General features: G+C 41.2%; 1 protein-coding gene across 2 annotated transcripts in view; it reads right to left on the bottom strand.

Moving 5' to 3' along the window:
• The window catches only part of arhgef10lb (Rho guanine nucleotide exchange factor (GEF) 10-like b), a 54,574-nt gene that overhangs the window by 30,730 nt on the left and 6,440 nt on the right, over positions 1-17,404 (bottom strand). For both annotated transcript variants that reach the window (XM_034694774.1, XM_034694775.1), the window contains exons 3-7: positions 13,279-13,515; positions 13,156-13,183; positions 7,485-7,558; positions 2,902-3,159; positions 2,365-2,522 (exon numbers count right to left, since the gene is read on the bottom strand). In XM_034694774.1, the coding sequence (XP_034550665.1) occupies positions 2,365-2,522; positions 2,902-3,159; positions 7,485-7,558; positions 13,156-13,183; positions 13,279-13,515 (755 nt within the window). The remainder of the gene's footprint in view (positions 1-2,364; positions 2,523-2,901; positions 3,160-7,484; positions 7,559-13,155; positions 13,184-13,278; positions 13,516-17,404) is intronic.

A 17,404-nucleotide genomic window follows, 5' to 3' on the forward strand; every position in this document is an offset into this window, starting at 1 on the left:
AGTAAAGCATGCAGAGAATTTTATCTCTGTGCTGTTTCTCTGCATTGTATGCATTTAGAAAGCACTGTTTCTTATTAATGCTCCTGTGTTCAGTCATCATAAGCAGAAGAGGAATGATGGCATGTGAGGAAGCTTCTGAGAAACCTGCAAAAATAAGCAAGTTTCAAGAATACAGATCACATCAGAGAAGATGTAAAGCCCCTCCCAAAACACATAAACGTGCTCTGCTTCTCTCGACGTGCATGGAGAGATTGTGAGAGTGTGAATTCAATTACTAAGAAGACGTTATTTTTTGACTGCTATCAACATTTAAGGAGAATTTCAACAACTTTAACAAAATAAAAGCCTAAAATATCTGCTTTCTCAAGCTGCAATACAACCACAGGATTCAAATATTGAACGACGTGTTTCTGCAAAACTCCAAAACGGTTTATCCCTTACAGCCTCCACTTAAGTTTTGCCAAGCTTTAATCATTTTATTTGGAAAGCAAACAGCACAATGTTTTATTTTAATGTTTCACAATCAGAGTAAAAATTAAAAACGGCTAAAAAGAATCTTGTCTGGAAACTTTTCCAGCACAAAAGAAGTCAGGATCAGAACAGAGAGACATAAAACTAGAGCGAAACATAGACGGTTTCCAGGAAGTGGATTCTGATAAAAATAGAAAGTAAAACTAAGTGGAAAAAGTGGAACTGAAATAACTCTGATGAGCAGGCATCCTGCATGAGGATCCAAATATCATGTCCAGTTTGGAAGTGAGGTGACGCAAACCTCTTTAAAACCTGTTTCACAACAGTCATTAGTTCTGCAACACATGGCTGCATGAGATGATATTACTACAGAGTTATTCATCTCAACTCAATGTGCTTTACATTAAAACATTCAAAGCATTGGAAACATTCAGACAAGCATGAAAGAGCACAATTGAAAAAATAATGACAATTAGAAATATGTTAAGAATAAAATTCAAATTTTAGTTTAAAACAAGTTAAAATGAGCTAAGTTAGGAAGGCAGTGGCAAATAAAAAAGTTTTAGTCTTTGATTTAAAAGAGGTGAGAGTTGGAGAGGACCTACAGCTTTCAGGGAGTGTGTTCCAGATATGTGGTGCATAACGACTAAACACTGCTTCACCATGTTTCGTTCTGACTCTAGGGACTGAAAGCAGACCAGTACCTGATGACCTCAGAGGTCGAGGGGGTTCATAAAGTAGTAGCAGATCAGCAATGTATTTTGGGCCTAAACCATTCAGTGCTTCATAAACCATCAGGAGGATTTTAAAGTCTATTCTCTGACAGACAGGAAGCCAGTTTAGAGATCTGAGAACTGGAGTGATGTGGTCCACTTTTTTGGTCCTTGTTAGGACTCGAGCAGCAGCATTCTGTATGAGCTGCAGTCATCTGATGGACTTTTTAGGGAGTCCTGTAAAGACACCGTTACTGTAGTCTAGTCTGCTAAAGATAAATGCATGGACAAGTTTTCTGCATCCTGCTGAGATATAAATCCTTTAATCCTTGATATATTCTTAAGGTGATAGTAGGCTGACTTTGTAATTGTCTTAATGTAGCAGCTGAAATTAAGGTCTGAGTCTATGACCATACAAAGGTTTCTGGCTTGCTTTGTACAATTAATTGTCACAGATTGAAGCAGAGAAGTAACCTTTAACTTATTTTGTATTTTATTTTATTATTCTATTTCTATCGATTCATCGATTTTATTTTTTTATCTTGTTTTTTTCTGGTATTTATCTCATCTTATTTCATTGATTGAATTATCACGTCTATCAGTTTGGCAGTGAACCTCTTTCAAACATGTTTCACAACAGGCAGCAGTTCTGCAACTCATGGCTGCATGAGATGATTGAAACAGTTACTCACAGAGAGATATTACTACAGAGTTATTCATCTTAATTCTGCTCTGAAATGCATCAAAGAAACCACCCTGATTGTACACAACATGAACTGTTCCTGATCATGCAGTGCAGCGACAGGAGATGGAGCAAACCATGGCCCTCACTGCAGCTGGAGGGTTTGTTGACGTGGGATTACGTGCATGAACGAAACCTTCATCTAACATTTCACGTCTCACAGCACTACTGGAGACCACGAGGCACGCTCCACTTCTCAGGCAGTGTGTGGTTGTGTATTAGATATATTTTATTGAGTTTTATAGTAATACTTTTATTACATGTTAAAGTACTTCATATTACTGTCCTCTTTCTCATTTTAATATTTTATTATTTTATCCATTTCTGTTGTTTTCTGTCTCTGCAGGTAGATGAAGACAAAATCTGCACAGGATGTCCTCACTAATGGAGATTATTCTCATTTATTCATATATGAAGAAATATCTCTGAGTGGTTTACCTTGCTGCTGCTGCTGCTGCTGCTGCTCTGGCCAGTTGGAGAGACGGCCTCACTGTCAGACATCTCATCATAACTCTCAAACTCACTGGAGCTCCAGCCGTTGGAGCCGCGGTGATGATGATCAGGTCTCTGGATGTCCTCGTAGATATCATCAGCGTCTTCAGAGAGAGGGAGACAGAGGGTTAAAAACACTGTGTAAGACTTGTGTCTCTTTTTAACATCAATATGCAGCCGACAGCCTCTCAATGCACGAAAATAAGAGCAAAAACCTTGAGTCAGTCTGTGCAGGGTCGATAATTTTACTCTAAATGTGCTCAAAATTTACAAAATAATCATCATGATGTGTTGGAGAAGACTTTAAGCTTTGCATTGAGAACATAAAGTCATCAAGAAACTGCTTACAGAGGTCATATATCGAGACTCATATTAATCACTTAAACATTTTGCAACAAGTCAAGGTTCCCCCTGCTGGCCATAAGGAAGAAGGACAAAAGAGAGGCTGCATTCACCCCTGATCAATAAAGACAAACCTCTCACCTTCCATTGGGTGCTGCTGGCCCTCTGCAGGCACGTCATCATAAATCACCTCTGGGTCTCTGAAGACGCTGTCCAGGCTGCAGGGTGACACGGTGCTCAGGTGTTTCAGTCCGTCTTCATCTGCCGTGTGATGCTCAGACTGAGGACAGACTGGGGAGGACTCCTTGACCTCAGCGGGCTCCGGCTGTGGGCTGCACCCGTTCACTGCACAGCTGGACTCATCCTGACCGCCTTCAGGCACTAAAGAATCCTTTCCTGCTGAAGGTTATTACACAGAACGGCAGTGTTAAAGGTCCTGCATGGGATCAGGGATGTCTCAAACCTCCACACTGGGTTTTATTACAGTGAGAGAGAACGCTGGAACACCTTGAAAATACTTGCAATGCAAACTCAGAGCAACAGATTGGCTAAGAGTGTTGTGCACAACAAAATGTTGTTGATTGTGGGTTGTCTTTGGTAGTGGTTGTGTTTTAGTTCCAGTTCCTGCAAGCTGCCAATTCGTGCCTGCTTCTCTGTGGAACAAAGCTCTCTCTGTCGTAAGCTTTAGAAGTATTCTCTCTTCTCTCAACCTGTGGGTAAATTTATTACGTCCCATTTGGGGGGATAAAGCTGAAATATTTGATCTTTTTAAAAAGTTGCACAGCCTTTCTTTAGAACTGACATATTTTTGTTTCTTAAGCTGCTGCCTGTCTTTACTATCAAAAGAAATAGACTTTATGTTGAAAGCTGTTCAGATTTTAAGAAGCAAACCACCTTCATATTTTCATGGAGTCCTCTGTGTTAAGACGCTTCTGGATAGAGTGTATATTTAATATTGACTTGCACATGCAGCTTATGACATTGTTCTTGGGAGGTGTAGATTTTTAGTTAAGGCCTTTTGATGAATACCTGTTTGGCATTTTGACTTCTGCTTTAAAAAGCCAATACAAGGAGCTGGTTACCCCCAAAGACCCGACAACACAGGAGTGGAGTTATGTAAAGGGTTACCTTCTGTTTGCAACTTCATTGTGATGCGTTTATTAAACTCTTTGCTGTGTGTCATGAGCATTGACTGTATAATAATTGGACGTAGTCTTAGTGACTTCACTCATCTGTTTCTGAAGCGCTGTTTTAAAGCCAATCGTCAGCGGGAGCCATATTGGAAATGCTGAACTCAACCTAACTTCTGTCGAGGTAGTGTGAGGTGAAGAGGCGGGCTTCGAGCCTGCTCACCAACAGCTACAGTGTTTCAGCCTGTCATCAAGTCAGCTTTTTATTTCTGCTATAAAGATAGAATTTTTTAAACTCAAGCTATACAACCCCAAACCACAAGAATTGAAGCCCATGTGGAAGTGTTAAAAACTGCAGTTCCTCAATTGTCCGCTTGAGGCTGGCTTCGGAAGCAACGGAAACCACATCCACACCAATTCAAAGAAAAGGATCTTAACAGCAGAAATAAACATGTTTACAGCCTGGTGTATGGCACCTGCCAACAATCAGCTTGAAAACAGAGCTCCAGAAACAGATGGGTGACGTCACGTAGACTACATCCATTTATTATACATTCTATGGGTTTCCAGTACATCCGGATCCAGCCTCAAGTGGACACTCAAGGAACTGCAGTTTTTTACACTTCCGCATTGGCTTCAATTCTTGCTGCTTTCGTTAAGTTTTCTTCCTATGTTATTGTAGTCTTTCCCTCTACTTTGTTTGCACCTCATAAGTTTTACCTGTATCTGATCACCTTGTGTGTATTTAGTCTCTCTGTTTCCTCCTATCTGCATCAGTTCGTTGAGCGGTACACGAGTTTCTTGCCTATTTCTTGTGATTCGTGTTTTTTGCCTCGTAACAGACAGACAGACCCCTACGGACAGTCAGTCTAAACAAATTGCATTGAATTTCTTTAATTCTTTCATTTTCTGTCTTTTTTTCCCTCTTGATATTCTTCTGCTCACTCTTTTGTAAACATATTGTCTCCCCCTGGTTTTGTTTAGCTCTAATAACCCTTAAAATTTAAGGACTGCAGCTTCAAACTGATGTCCAACTACAATTAACAGAAAGATATTAACTTCATCGCGATTGCATGAGCCTGTGTTTTTTCTGTGTGCCGCGGTTTAAATGGTCACTTTGTTCTGCACGTTGCTTCTTCCACTTTAATTATTACATCAGGATGCTTCGTCTAATCGCGTGTCTTTAAAAGCAGCAGAGGAAATGAAATGGAAACGAATGAAAGTATTAAGTTTCCTCTGGGTTTTGGAGAGCGGCAATACAAGTTCATAGGATGTTGTTGTTGTTGTTGTTGTTGACTTTAGCAGAGTACTAAATTTACAGACAGGAAGTGCCCCTCTGTTTGTTGTTTCTGTAAAGACTTCTCTTATACAAGCTGCTCTGCCTTCAGGGACGATTACTGATCTAAATTCATGACGCAACAATCCTCAGGAGGACGGGTTTAAGACACAGTAGGTGCTTTTTTCCATAGGTTTTAAGCAATGTTTACCTTGTCCTGGTCAATATGTGGCAGTCCGCTTATGTGTTACTCATTTAAAACTGCACCATCCAATCTGAGAGAGGAAAGTTTTCTTGGACTGGGACTTCCCCAATGATTGAACCAACAAAAAGTGGACATAGTCTCTCGTTTCTCTTAAACCAGCATCTTCTCTCACAGCGAACATGGCCGACTCCAGTGGATGTAAAAGCAACTTCAGGAGCCTGGTTCACAGGTTTCCCTGGATGTTGTACCCACTAAACTCTTGCCAATAAGACAAAAAGTCAACATCTAAAGGTGCTTTTCAACAGCAGGAACCTTCCCCAGGAACTATGGACCTTTTGAGGAACTCCTAGAGTTTTGACAGTAGGAACAAGGGTCTAAATTTAGTTCCTGAGTAGTTAATCCCCCCCTGAAAAGCCCCTGCTCATGGGGTCCAGGAGCTTTGGGGGCAGGGCCTTCACTGCTCAATTTTTCTGATCGGTAGAGTACCCTCAGTGTTTTTATTTCACCCTCCGTCCACATTAACATCACACACAGCTGGGATTCACTTGGTTAAATAACTTCTGAACATTCGTCTTCTCTGAGCCTGATAGTGTGAATGTGTCTCTATCAGCTCCCAGTGTTACAGTCTGAAGAGTGACCCTGTAAACTAGACCTTTAGCTGAACATGTCAGTGTTTGTGGAGTTTAGAACAGCTGTTAAAACTCAGAAGGAGTCCTCAGGAAGACATCCTAGTTTAGTTGTTATTAATATGTAAAAATATCCTCATCAGATCAGTATTTAACGATCATCTAAAGATGATTGTGAGGGACGCATCAGGCTTTAAGTCGCCAGTTAACAGGGTCACTCATTAAACTGAAACACTGGTCGATCTCTGACCGTCTTCTTGCCTCTTTCTTACTGCCCTCTACCAGTCTGGCATTGCAGTGCAATTCCTTTTGTTGCCTTCATACGTCACTGTCTTGAGTTGCATATCTGCATGGGACTCCAGGCCTCGGTGGAAACACGAACAACAATAGGCCACAGGAACCATTTAATTCCTTAAAGAGTACTTCCTGGTACTTCTGATTGAAAAACGCTTTCATTCACAAAGCATGACAAAGGTGAAATGCTCCCTAAACTGCTCAGCAGAGCAAATAGCGTCTCTGTGCACCAATGCTGTTTGCACACATTGCACACAAGTTATCCATCTGCATTCACTTGAGGGACAAAATGTGTTACAAACTGCGAAATCTGCAAACCAACTTCAGTATATATTAGTGAAAAGCGTCTTTTTTCCATTCAGCTCTTCATTTCTGTGAGGAGTGATTTGAGCTCTGAGGATGAGAGCACCCAGCGCAGCTCCATGCAGCAGAGAGTGGAGATGCTAACAGCTCATCTTCATGATTAGACGCTAAACAAGAACAAAGTGCACAGAGCTGCAGAACTTTTGGGTGTGACTGCGTAGTATTCTTTGTATATTACATCTTGAGACGGAGATTATAGCAGAGGCAAGTGATGCACAATTTTCATCATCTTGATTGATTGCTACGTTGAATATTTTCCCAACAACCTTTATGTTGAGTTTCTGGTCGGCCTAATAAAGCATGGTGATCATTTTGTAAATTTTGTTTGCTTTAAAATCTGTGAAAGCTGAGGGACACGGGGCTACCTGCGTCAACCATAACAGCATTGAAAATGTTTAACCAGTTCTAATGAGTTTATCTTTTTTCCCATTTTGCAATATGCTAATAGTGCTCAGCAACATAGCTCTTATCTGGAGATCTAGGATCCTGGAGACATAGAGAAATAGGGAAACAGCACAAATATCCATCCACTATCTACACCCTGTATCCTATTCAGGGTCCCAGGGAGGCTGTCACAGGGCTAACATGAAGGGACCTCACTAAAACATCTACCTTCTATCTCAGCTACGACTACGGGGTTAAGACTATGTACCTTTGTTTAACCGCAGTGTGAGCTCTGACACCACACAGAGCCACTCCTTAGCTCGATATGATGCTTTTGCTGTCCGAGTGGAAGCAACCAAACACAAAAAAACATCCACATAAACACAGAGCAGCTCAGCTTCAGAGAGGCCATCACATCAGACACACCTGCTCCTCTCGTGTCTTACCTTCATAAATACAGCTCGCCTTCCAGAGACTCTCAGAGTCTGCGGTCACTCCCAGATCAGAGGAGGTGGAACGTCTGCAACAGAGAAGTTCACATTACACATTCAGAACTTGAAAACGACTGAACAGGATGTTACTTTACATTTAGGGGACAGATCTTAACCTCTAGTCATTGATCAGGACTGTTTAATGTAGTTTAAAGTCCTAGACTGAAGCTTTGAAGTAACTGGTTTATCTGCACATATTCTTTAAACTATTACTTTCAGGAACTCCACATTAACAGTTGTGCTCAGCTGTTTTACTGAAGCATGATGATGTAAGCATATTTCATACACAGTGGTATCAGTCATAGTCCGGTGACAGTAATAAAAATCCCCAGTCTGGACTTTTGGCACTAACAGTATGACATGTATGATGGTTAATAGCAGATTTGCTTGGCAGTGTTTTCCTGTAATGAGGTAACAGAAGTGGCACAGTTTTAGGGTTAGTTCTGTGTAGATACATCCTGTTTTGTTGCACCATAAAAGCTGGTTTATTTAACTTTCACACTTCATCTTAACGGGAAGGTTGAAAGAAAATGGCTTAAACAAGATTCCCAAAATGTTATTCCCAGAAGTACGTGTGTTAAACCCACTACTTTAGAGTTTCATACATATTATAATAAATAACTTAGTACACTTAGGTGCGACTGATTTACTAGGTGCGAGGTATAAGTTAGTAATGATGGTCATTCTGTCACAATACAATATTATACCGTACTTAATATTATGTAATGCCATGGGACGGGATAGGATCTGTCACCATACAACTTGACTCAACTCAACTCGACACAACACGTAATGAACCAATATGAAATGATAGGATAGGATCAAATGTGACAAGAATAATACAATACGATACAATTTGATTTGAATCAATAGGATAGGAAAGGATAGGATTGGGTACGACAGGACAAGATTGGATATGATACAAAACGATACGATAAAATACAACACGATACAAAACGACAGGATATGATTTCATATGACAGGATACGATACGACATAATACGAAAAAATACGATAGGATATGATACGACAGGATACAATAAGATACGACGACATGGTATGACACTATGTGGCACAACAAGAGATGATACGATAGGACAGGATAAGACATGATACGACAATACGACAGGATACAGCAGGATATGACACTGCATAATACAACGCAACATGACAAGACAGGATAAGATATGATCTGATATAATTTGATTCTATATGATACAATCCAATCTGATTTGATTGTTTTAAATATGATACGATGCTGAAGTTGATGAAAAGATGCACTTAAATGCCTGTTTAGTGAATTTGTCTTGAACTCATGTTGCAACAACATAATGTATGAAATGTGTTTTTCTATATTGCACATATTTCTGCATAATTCACAACATGTAAGTGAAAAAGTTGAGAACACCCTAACCCTCATGAATAACCCATCCAGCTTGAAGACAGATCACTGAGGCTGAGTGAGTTTTTAAAACGACTCTGTTTAAAGCACCCTCCATAATAACTCTCAGGCCCATGAAATCACTCTGTAGAACGAACAACATCACCTTCAGTCCTTCTCCTTACTTCACAGAAACATTTAAAGGACCTGTGAGCAGGATCTCAGTGCCATCTTGTGTTACGTTTGCAGAATTTACCCAACTCCTGTAAACATCTTTTATAAGCCCAAACCAGGAAGTACAACCTTTTAAGCCAAATCATGTCATTACAGTTACAGTGGGGCAAAAAAGTATTTAGTCAGCCACTGATGTTGCAAGTTCTCCCACTTAGAAAGATGAGAGAGGTCTGTAATTTTCAGGTACACTTCAACTATGAGAGACAAAATGAGAAAAAAAAATCCAGGAAATCACATTGTAGGATTTTTAAAGAATTTATTTGTAAATTATGGTGGAAAATAAGTATTTGGTCAGTAACAAAAGTTCAACTCAATACTTTGTAACATAACCTTTGTTGGCAATGACAGAGGTCAAACGTTTCTTGTAAGTCTTCACCAGGTTTGCACACACTGTAGCTGGTATTTTGGCCCATTCCTCCATGCAGATCTCCTCTAGAGCAGTGATGTTTTGGGGAGCGGCGAAAATAGACTCCCCGCGTATTTCTGGCAGAGCGGCGCGGCGGAACGCTCCAGAGGCGGAGCTGAGATGCGCCGCAGCGCGCCCTGTGGACACTAGAGCATTGACTTGAATGGGAACCTATTTGCTGCGACGTGCGCGGCGCAGCCGTAACGTAACGCGACGCATCCTGTGGATCTTGGGCTTAAGGCATCTGATTTTTCTGAATGCCAACCTGAGGACATACATAATGTTCGCTCCAGTTTGGTTCTGTTTGCATGAGTTTGGTTCTGGTTCTGTTTGCTCCAGTTTGGTTCTGGTTCTGGTTCTGTTTGCTTGAGTTTGGTTCTGGTTCTGTTTGCTTAAGTTTGGTTCCGGTTCTGTTTGCTTGAGTTTGGTTCTGGCTCGGTTCTGGTACGGTTCGGTTCTGGTATGGTTCAGTTCTGTTTCGGTACTGGTACGGTTCTGGTTCGGTTCTGGTTGGGTTTGCTTGAGTTTGGTTCTGGTTCTGTTTGCTTGAGTTCGGATCTGGTTCGGTTCTGGTATAGTTCTGGTACGGTACTGGTTCGGTTCTGGTTCGGTTCTGGTTCGGTTCTGGTTCGGTTCTGGTGGGTTTGCTTGATTTTGGTTTTGGTTCTCTTTGCTTGAGTTCGGTTCTGGTTCGGTTCTGGTATAGTTCTGTTCTGGTTCAGTTCTGGTTCTGGTACGGTTCGGTTCTGGTTTGGTTCTGGTTCGGTTCTGGTTCAGTTCTGGTACGGTTCTGGTTCGGTTCTGGTTCGGTTCTGGTTCGGGTCTGGTTGGGTTTGGTTCTGGTTCTGTTTGCTTGGGTTCGGTTCTGGTTCGGTTTTTGGTATAGTTCTGTTCTGGTTCAGTTCTGGTATAGTTCTGTTCTGGTTCAGTTCTGGTTCTGGTACAGTTCGGTTCTGGTTCGGATTCTGGTTCAGTTCTGGTACGGTTCTGGTTCGGTTCTGGTTCGGGTCTGGTTCGGTTCTGGTTGGGTTTGGTTCTGGTTCTGTTTGCTTGAGTTCGGTTCAGGCTCGGTTTTGGTATAGTTCTGTTCTGGTTCATTTCTGGTTCTGGTACGGTTCGGTTCTGGTTCGGTTCTGGTTCAGTTCTGGTACGGTTATGGTTCGGTTCTGGTTCGGGTCTGGTTCGGTTCTGGTTGGGTTTGCTTGAGTTTGGTTCTGGTTCTGTTTGCTTGAGTTCGGTTCTGGTTTGGTTCTGGTATAGTTCTGTTCTGGTTCGGTTCTGGTTAGGTTCTGGTTGAGTTCTGGTTGAGTTCTGGTACGGTTCTGGTTCGGTTCTGGTTCGGTTCTACTTGGGTTTGCTTAAGTTTGATTCTGGTTCTGTTTGCTTAGATTTAGTTCTGGTTCTAACCCTAATCCTAACCCTAATCATAACCCTAACCCAGTCACAACCCTAACCCTAATCACAACCTAAACCCTAAACCAAACCCTAATTACAACCCTAACCCTAATCAAAAAGCTAACCCTAATCCTAACCCTAATCCTAACCCTAATCCTAATCCTAACCCTAAACCCTAATCACAACCCTAACCCTAATCCTAACCCTAATCACAACCCTAACCCTAATCGTAACCCTAACCCTAACCCTAATCGTAACCCTAATCGTAACCCTAATCACAACCCTAACCCTTATCTTTATCCTAACCCTAATCCTAACCCTAATCACAACCCTAACCCTTACAGTAACCCCAAACCTAAACCCTAATCCCAACCCTAACCCTAACCCTAATTACAACCCTAACCCTAATCCTAACCCTAATCACAACCCTAACCCTAATCCTAACCCTAATCATAACCCTAATCCTAACCCTAATCACAACCCTAACCCTTATAGTAACCCTAACCCTTATAGTAACCCTAACCCTAAACCCTAATCCCAACCCTAACCCTAATTACAACCCTAACCCTAACCCTAATTACAACCCTAACCCTAATCCTAACCCTAATCACAACCCCAACCCTTACAGTAACCCTAAACCTAAACCCTAATCCCAACCCTAACCCTAACCCTAATTACAACCCTAACCCTAATCCTAACCCTAATCACAACCCTAACCCTAATCCTAACCCTAATCATAACCCTAATCCTAACCCTAATCACAACCCTAACCCTTATAGTAACCCTAACCCTAAACCCTAATCCCAACCCTAACCCTAATTACAACCCTAACCCTAACCCTAATTACAACCCTAACCCTAATCCCAACCCTAACCCTAATTACAACCCTAATCCTAACCCTAATTACAAACCCTAACCCTAATCCTAACCCTAATCATAACCCTAATCATAACCCTAATCACAACCCTAACCCTTATCTTTACCCTAACCCTAATCCTAACCTTAATCACAACCCTAACCCTTATAGTAACCCTAACCCTAAACCCTAATCCCAACCCTAACCCTAATTACAACCCTAACCCTAACCCTAATTACAACCCTAACCCTAATCCTAACCCTAATCACAACCCAAACCCTAACCCTAATTACAACCCTAACCCTAATCCTAACCACAACCCTAATCCTAACCCTAATCATAACCCTAATCCTAACCCTAATCACAACCCTAACCCTAACCCTAATCCTAACCCTAACCCTAATCACAACCCTAACCCTAATCCTAACCCTAATCACAACCCTAACCCTAATCCTAACCCTAACCCTTATCTTTACCCTAACCCTAATCCTAACCCTAACCCTAATCACAACCCTAACCCTAACCCTTATAGTAACCCTAACCCTAAACCCTAATCCCAACCCTAACCCTAACCCTAATCCCAACCCTAACCCTAACCCTAATCCCAACCCTAACCCTAACCCTAATTACAACCCTAACCCTAATCACAACCCTAACCCTAATCCTAACCCTAATCATAACCCTAATCACAACCCTAACCCTAATCCTAACCCTAACCCTTATCTTAACCCTAATCCTAACCCTTACCCTAACCCTAATCCTAACCCTAATCACAACCCTAACTTCTGAAGAAGTGAAAACTCAAAAACTTGATGTGATTACATAACATTAAAAACATATTTAACTTCTGTATCATGTGTTTGAGAAAATTTGATTCCATTCGATGGGATGGGTAAGGATAGTTAGGGATAGGATCTGATAATGACAAGATAAAAGATGATAGGATATGATGTTACAATATATGACTTGATTTGATTCGAATCGATTAGATTCAATTTGATTCCACACAACACAATACAATACAATACAATACAATATGATATCATGTGATGGGACAGAATAGGAAAGGATAGGATCAGATATGACAGGAAAAGATACAATATGATCCCATTCAATGTGATTTGCTTCATATCGTATTGAATCAAATCAATGGAAGTGATATGATGATATGATAAATTACAATATGATACAATTCAATTTGATTGAACAATAAATTACTTAATCATAGTCAAATCAATTTGGTTTGAAGTGAAACAAAACAATTCAATTCGATATGCACAGGATGGACACGATAGGATTTAACTGAGGTAAAAACATCTCTGTTTCGTGTTTGAGAAAATTAATTTTGACTCACCCCTCTGGTGACTCTCTGACCTCCATATCTGTCGAAAAATAAAAACAAAGATTATAAATAATCTACAAAAACACAAAGCTTCTTTACATTAAATTATACCTGCTGTAAATACACTGAACTCACCAGAGCAGTGCTGCGGGTACAGAGACGGGTTCTTCTGCACTGCGGTGGTCACGTCTTTCATGACTTGTATTGTTGGGTTTGAATTCTCCGTGTCAGCAGTCCAGTCGCTCTTCATCAAAGTGACTGGACTTATCTCTGCGGGTTCGACATCATCCTCATCATCAAACTCAAACTTCTCTCCCTGCTCTTCTTCATCCTCGTCTTCGTCTGTGTGTGACATCCCATTGGGTAGAGTCACTGAAAATAAAAAGGACCCCAATTTTTTAAATAAGTTTCACTTTGAGCTACAAACTAAGCCACCTTTTTGTTTTATTTAATATTTTAAAACATTTTGAATTAAGTTTTCCACTCAATGTCAATAAAAACACATCACAGGTTTGACATAGATCTGCTCGATGCAGAGGAGAAGAGAAATCCTCACACACATGGTGAGAAGGTGTGAACTTCAGTCAGGTACTTTCCAGGCAACATGTCAAGACATAAATCATAAAATCCTTTGCTATGAGATCAATATGCTATGACTGAGGAACTGCCTCTGAATCTTTGTTTTATTAGTAATAAAATACAAAAAGGAGGAGTGTTCTTTTCAGACACGTCACAGGCGTAGAGTAGAGGACAAAGCCACCCGAAGTTCACCTGCACCATGATTGATATTTTAGGTCATAACCATCTTGAAAGTTATCCACACACTAATCTTCTCAAGACTTGACTACTGTAACTCACTTTTAACTGGAATTAACAAAAAACACTCTCCAGCCTCCAAACCGTCCAGAACGCAGCAGCTAGGCTTCTTACTGGTTTTAACAGACGACATCACATCACCCCAATCTTAGCCTTCCTCTACTGGCTTCCCATTAGTTTTAGAATTGATTTTAAGAATTTGATCACTTTTAAAGCACATATGGGTCTGGCTCCAAGCTATATTTCACAACTTTTAACACCCTATGAGCCAACACGCAGCCTTACATCCCCAGGTGAGAACCTCCTGGCTGTTCTAAAGTCTAGGCTTAAATCAAAAGGGGACCAAGCATGTTCAATCAGGGCCCCTAGACTTTGGAACGGCCTGCCCGAGGAAATAAGGCTTGCAGAGTCTGTAACATCTTTTAAATCCCTTCTTAAAACTCACTTTTATAGACTTGCTTTCATGTGATGTCATCTTTTAACATACAGTTGACTAATGAAAAGCAGCCTCCAGTGGCTATCAGAGGATCTGCAGTTTACAGTCACTACAAACACCTGCTCTGTTCCCCTGTTTGGAGCAACAGAATAACCAAAGATGGAGATCTACAACATTAACAGCACACGAAAGCAGCTTCTGAGGAAACTATATTGAAGGTAAATCAGGAACTAGCTAGCTAAGAATCAAGGATCTTACACAGGCAGAAGATCAGTAAGCAAATGTAATAAACTTAGGAGGTTGAATCTTGACTTTAAACTGTATATTAGTTGAACTTTCTGCATGGCTAGTGCTGAAATCTGAATATAATCACTGCAACAGGTGCATTTAAAAACAATGAAACTGCACCAGTTGCAGGTTTTTAGTTTTTTTTTGTCACGAGCCATTCAATGTCTCTTTAATAAATAAGTGATTTGCTACTCAAACTGTAAACTGGTGAGTGTTTGCATGACATTTCTAAGCCACTTGCCTTTCCTTTAAAGAACGGGAACCGACAAACTGATGCTGTGCAAGCTTTGCCTTGACTTCTAGTGGTTTTATGGATCCTAAACACCTTCTTTGGACTCTATTTGGATTTATTTCACTATCTGTGTAGAGTCTCTCTGCGCCTAGAATAATCTGAGAGTGAGAGGTCACTTCTCTTTGTCAGAAAGAACAATATGTTGACAGATTGTTCAGAGCTGAACGGAGCAGCATGTGAAGCAGCAGGACGAGAACACAGAAGATTAGTCTCTGAAGAGTCCCAACAAGGAGATCTGTTAGTCGGGGAGATTACACACTAAACATATGGCTTTTAATCACTAACCCTTCACCTGTCAATCCTCATTACACAACAACAAACACACACACAACAGACCTACAACAAGGATGAACTTCCTACAAGGGAAAGAGAGATGCTGCCTCAGCGCCTCGTCATAAAACCTCGGACACGGAGCGAGAATACGTGGTGGAGGCTTTTCATAGTCGGATTTAACAAACTAGAGCCCAGCTGGTTTCTTAAGCTAATTTAATGCAGATAAAACATTTATATTTACACTTTCAATTAGTAGTTTTGTTCCCTTAACCTAAGTCATCAACTTTATTTCAGCTAAAGATAAAAAACATCTCTTCTTTACTTTAATAAAAATATCAGAAAAGTGCATTTCCCTGTTGCAGACTCTGCTCCGTCCACAGGTCAACGTGCCACTCCACCTCCTGCAGCCGGTCAGCCTGATTTGTGCAAAGGTCATCTGAGCAGCATATGGCCTGCAGAGGCTTGCTCAGTATTACATAGCACACGGTCAGTAGGCTAGTTGGCCCTTTCCTCCGGGCAGCGAGGGATTAATGAGTCAGGCTACACGCGCAGGACATTCCCTGAGCCTGAGTCCGTGTGTCCAGTCCATCCTGTAATATGTTTGCAATGCTGCAGAACGTGCTTTGTGAAACATTCAAATGTATATCCATCAGCCATCAGAAAGAGTCATACAAAGGGGCGCTGGTTCGCCCCAGTGGTAAAGTCATGCGCCCCATGCACAGAGGCCATAGTCCTTGAGCAGGAGGCCCCTTTCCTGCACGTCACTCCTCACTTAACTTTAACTTTAGATCCTGAGAACCGCTAGGGTGGACCCCAGTATCTGACGGGGACTGTTCTCAATGCTGAAAAACTTCTGCACAGAGCTTTGTTCACCCCTGCCTTATTTCTCTCCTCTTGGGCTGCACAGTTCACAGATAATTCACAGACCACGTGCACTCTTTGCAAACCTTTTTACAAGCTTTACCTGGGATACGCTTTCAACATGCTTGGTACTTAAAATATTCCCAGTTAACTTTCACTGAAGTGTCAAAACTAAAAAGAAAACAGCGTTGTTAACAGCTTTCACTTATGGTGCAGGACATTAGAAAGAATCCACTTAAGAGAGGCGACTGATTTGTCTCTACTTTCAGTGACGATATTAAGAACAGAATAACATAAGAATATTATCGAAATCCAGCTACGGGAACTGTTTAAGAAGAATTGAAACGTATAAATCTAATAGCTCTTACATACTGTCACTTCAAGGCAGGACATTAGCGCCCCTGTTACGCCTTTAGGGCAATGCACCTACTTTCTATCAAAACCAAAAGCTGTTCACTGTTCTCAGTGCAAAAATGTCCTCGGCTGATCGTAGGCTCTGCCCTCTCACTTTTGGAACATTACTATGCTCATCAATGTCACTTCTTGATCACCGACCAATCAAAATCAAGAAGGGGTGGGACTTCTGATATCAGCTTTGTCAACAACCACGGCGGAGGTTCATAAGGAGGAGTAATTACCCACGCTTGATTTTTCGAGATACAGTTTCTACATTTAAAGCTGCTGCTAAAGCTATGACACGCTTTGGATTAATTTTTTACATTTTATCTATAACATGCCGTCGAATAATATGAGATAAAATAATATGCAAGCCGTGCATTTTGCGCCATAATGCAATGTAAAATCACACAATGACTTTGCATGATTTCAAGATGCAGAGTGTAAAGCCTGGTTTATTCATCTAAGTAAAATCAACACCGTAGGTCTGTGACGCTCTTTTTCAACGCAGCTTCTGTATGTAGCCTGACGTGCACCACCTCCAAAATGTAACCAAGCATTGAAATGATGCAAAACGCAAGCCCTGTGATTGGTCCGCTCAGCAGCATTGTATTTCCTGCATTTAAAGCATTTCAGGAATCGCTGCACATCGGCCACGTATTTCATCTCCTCTTCTCTATTCTTCCCTGTAATCATGTCTGTATGATAAACAGCAACATGTATCAGCTGTAGGTTAACATAACACGCTCAGAGTTGCTGTGAAAAAGTAAACGGGAAACAGGCAATCATAGAGACCACATTGCCCTCAAGCATTTCGGGGGAGTACTGCAGAGCTACGCAGACACATTGAGGTACAAATATGTAGTGCTAACGTCCGCATCAGCCACTGCTGCGTAGAG

Source organism: Notolabrus celidotus, chromosome 11 (assembly GCF_009762535.1).
Source record: "Notolabrus celidotus isolate fNotCel1 chromosome 11, fNotCel1.pri, whole genome shotgun sequence".
Taxonomy (NCBI): domain Eukaryota; kingdom Metazoa; phylum Chordata; class Actinopteri; order Labriformes; family Labridae; genus Notolabrus; species Notolabrus celidotus.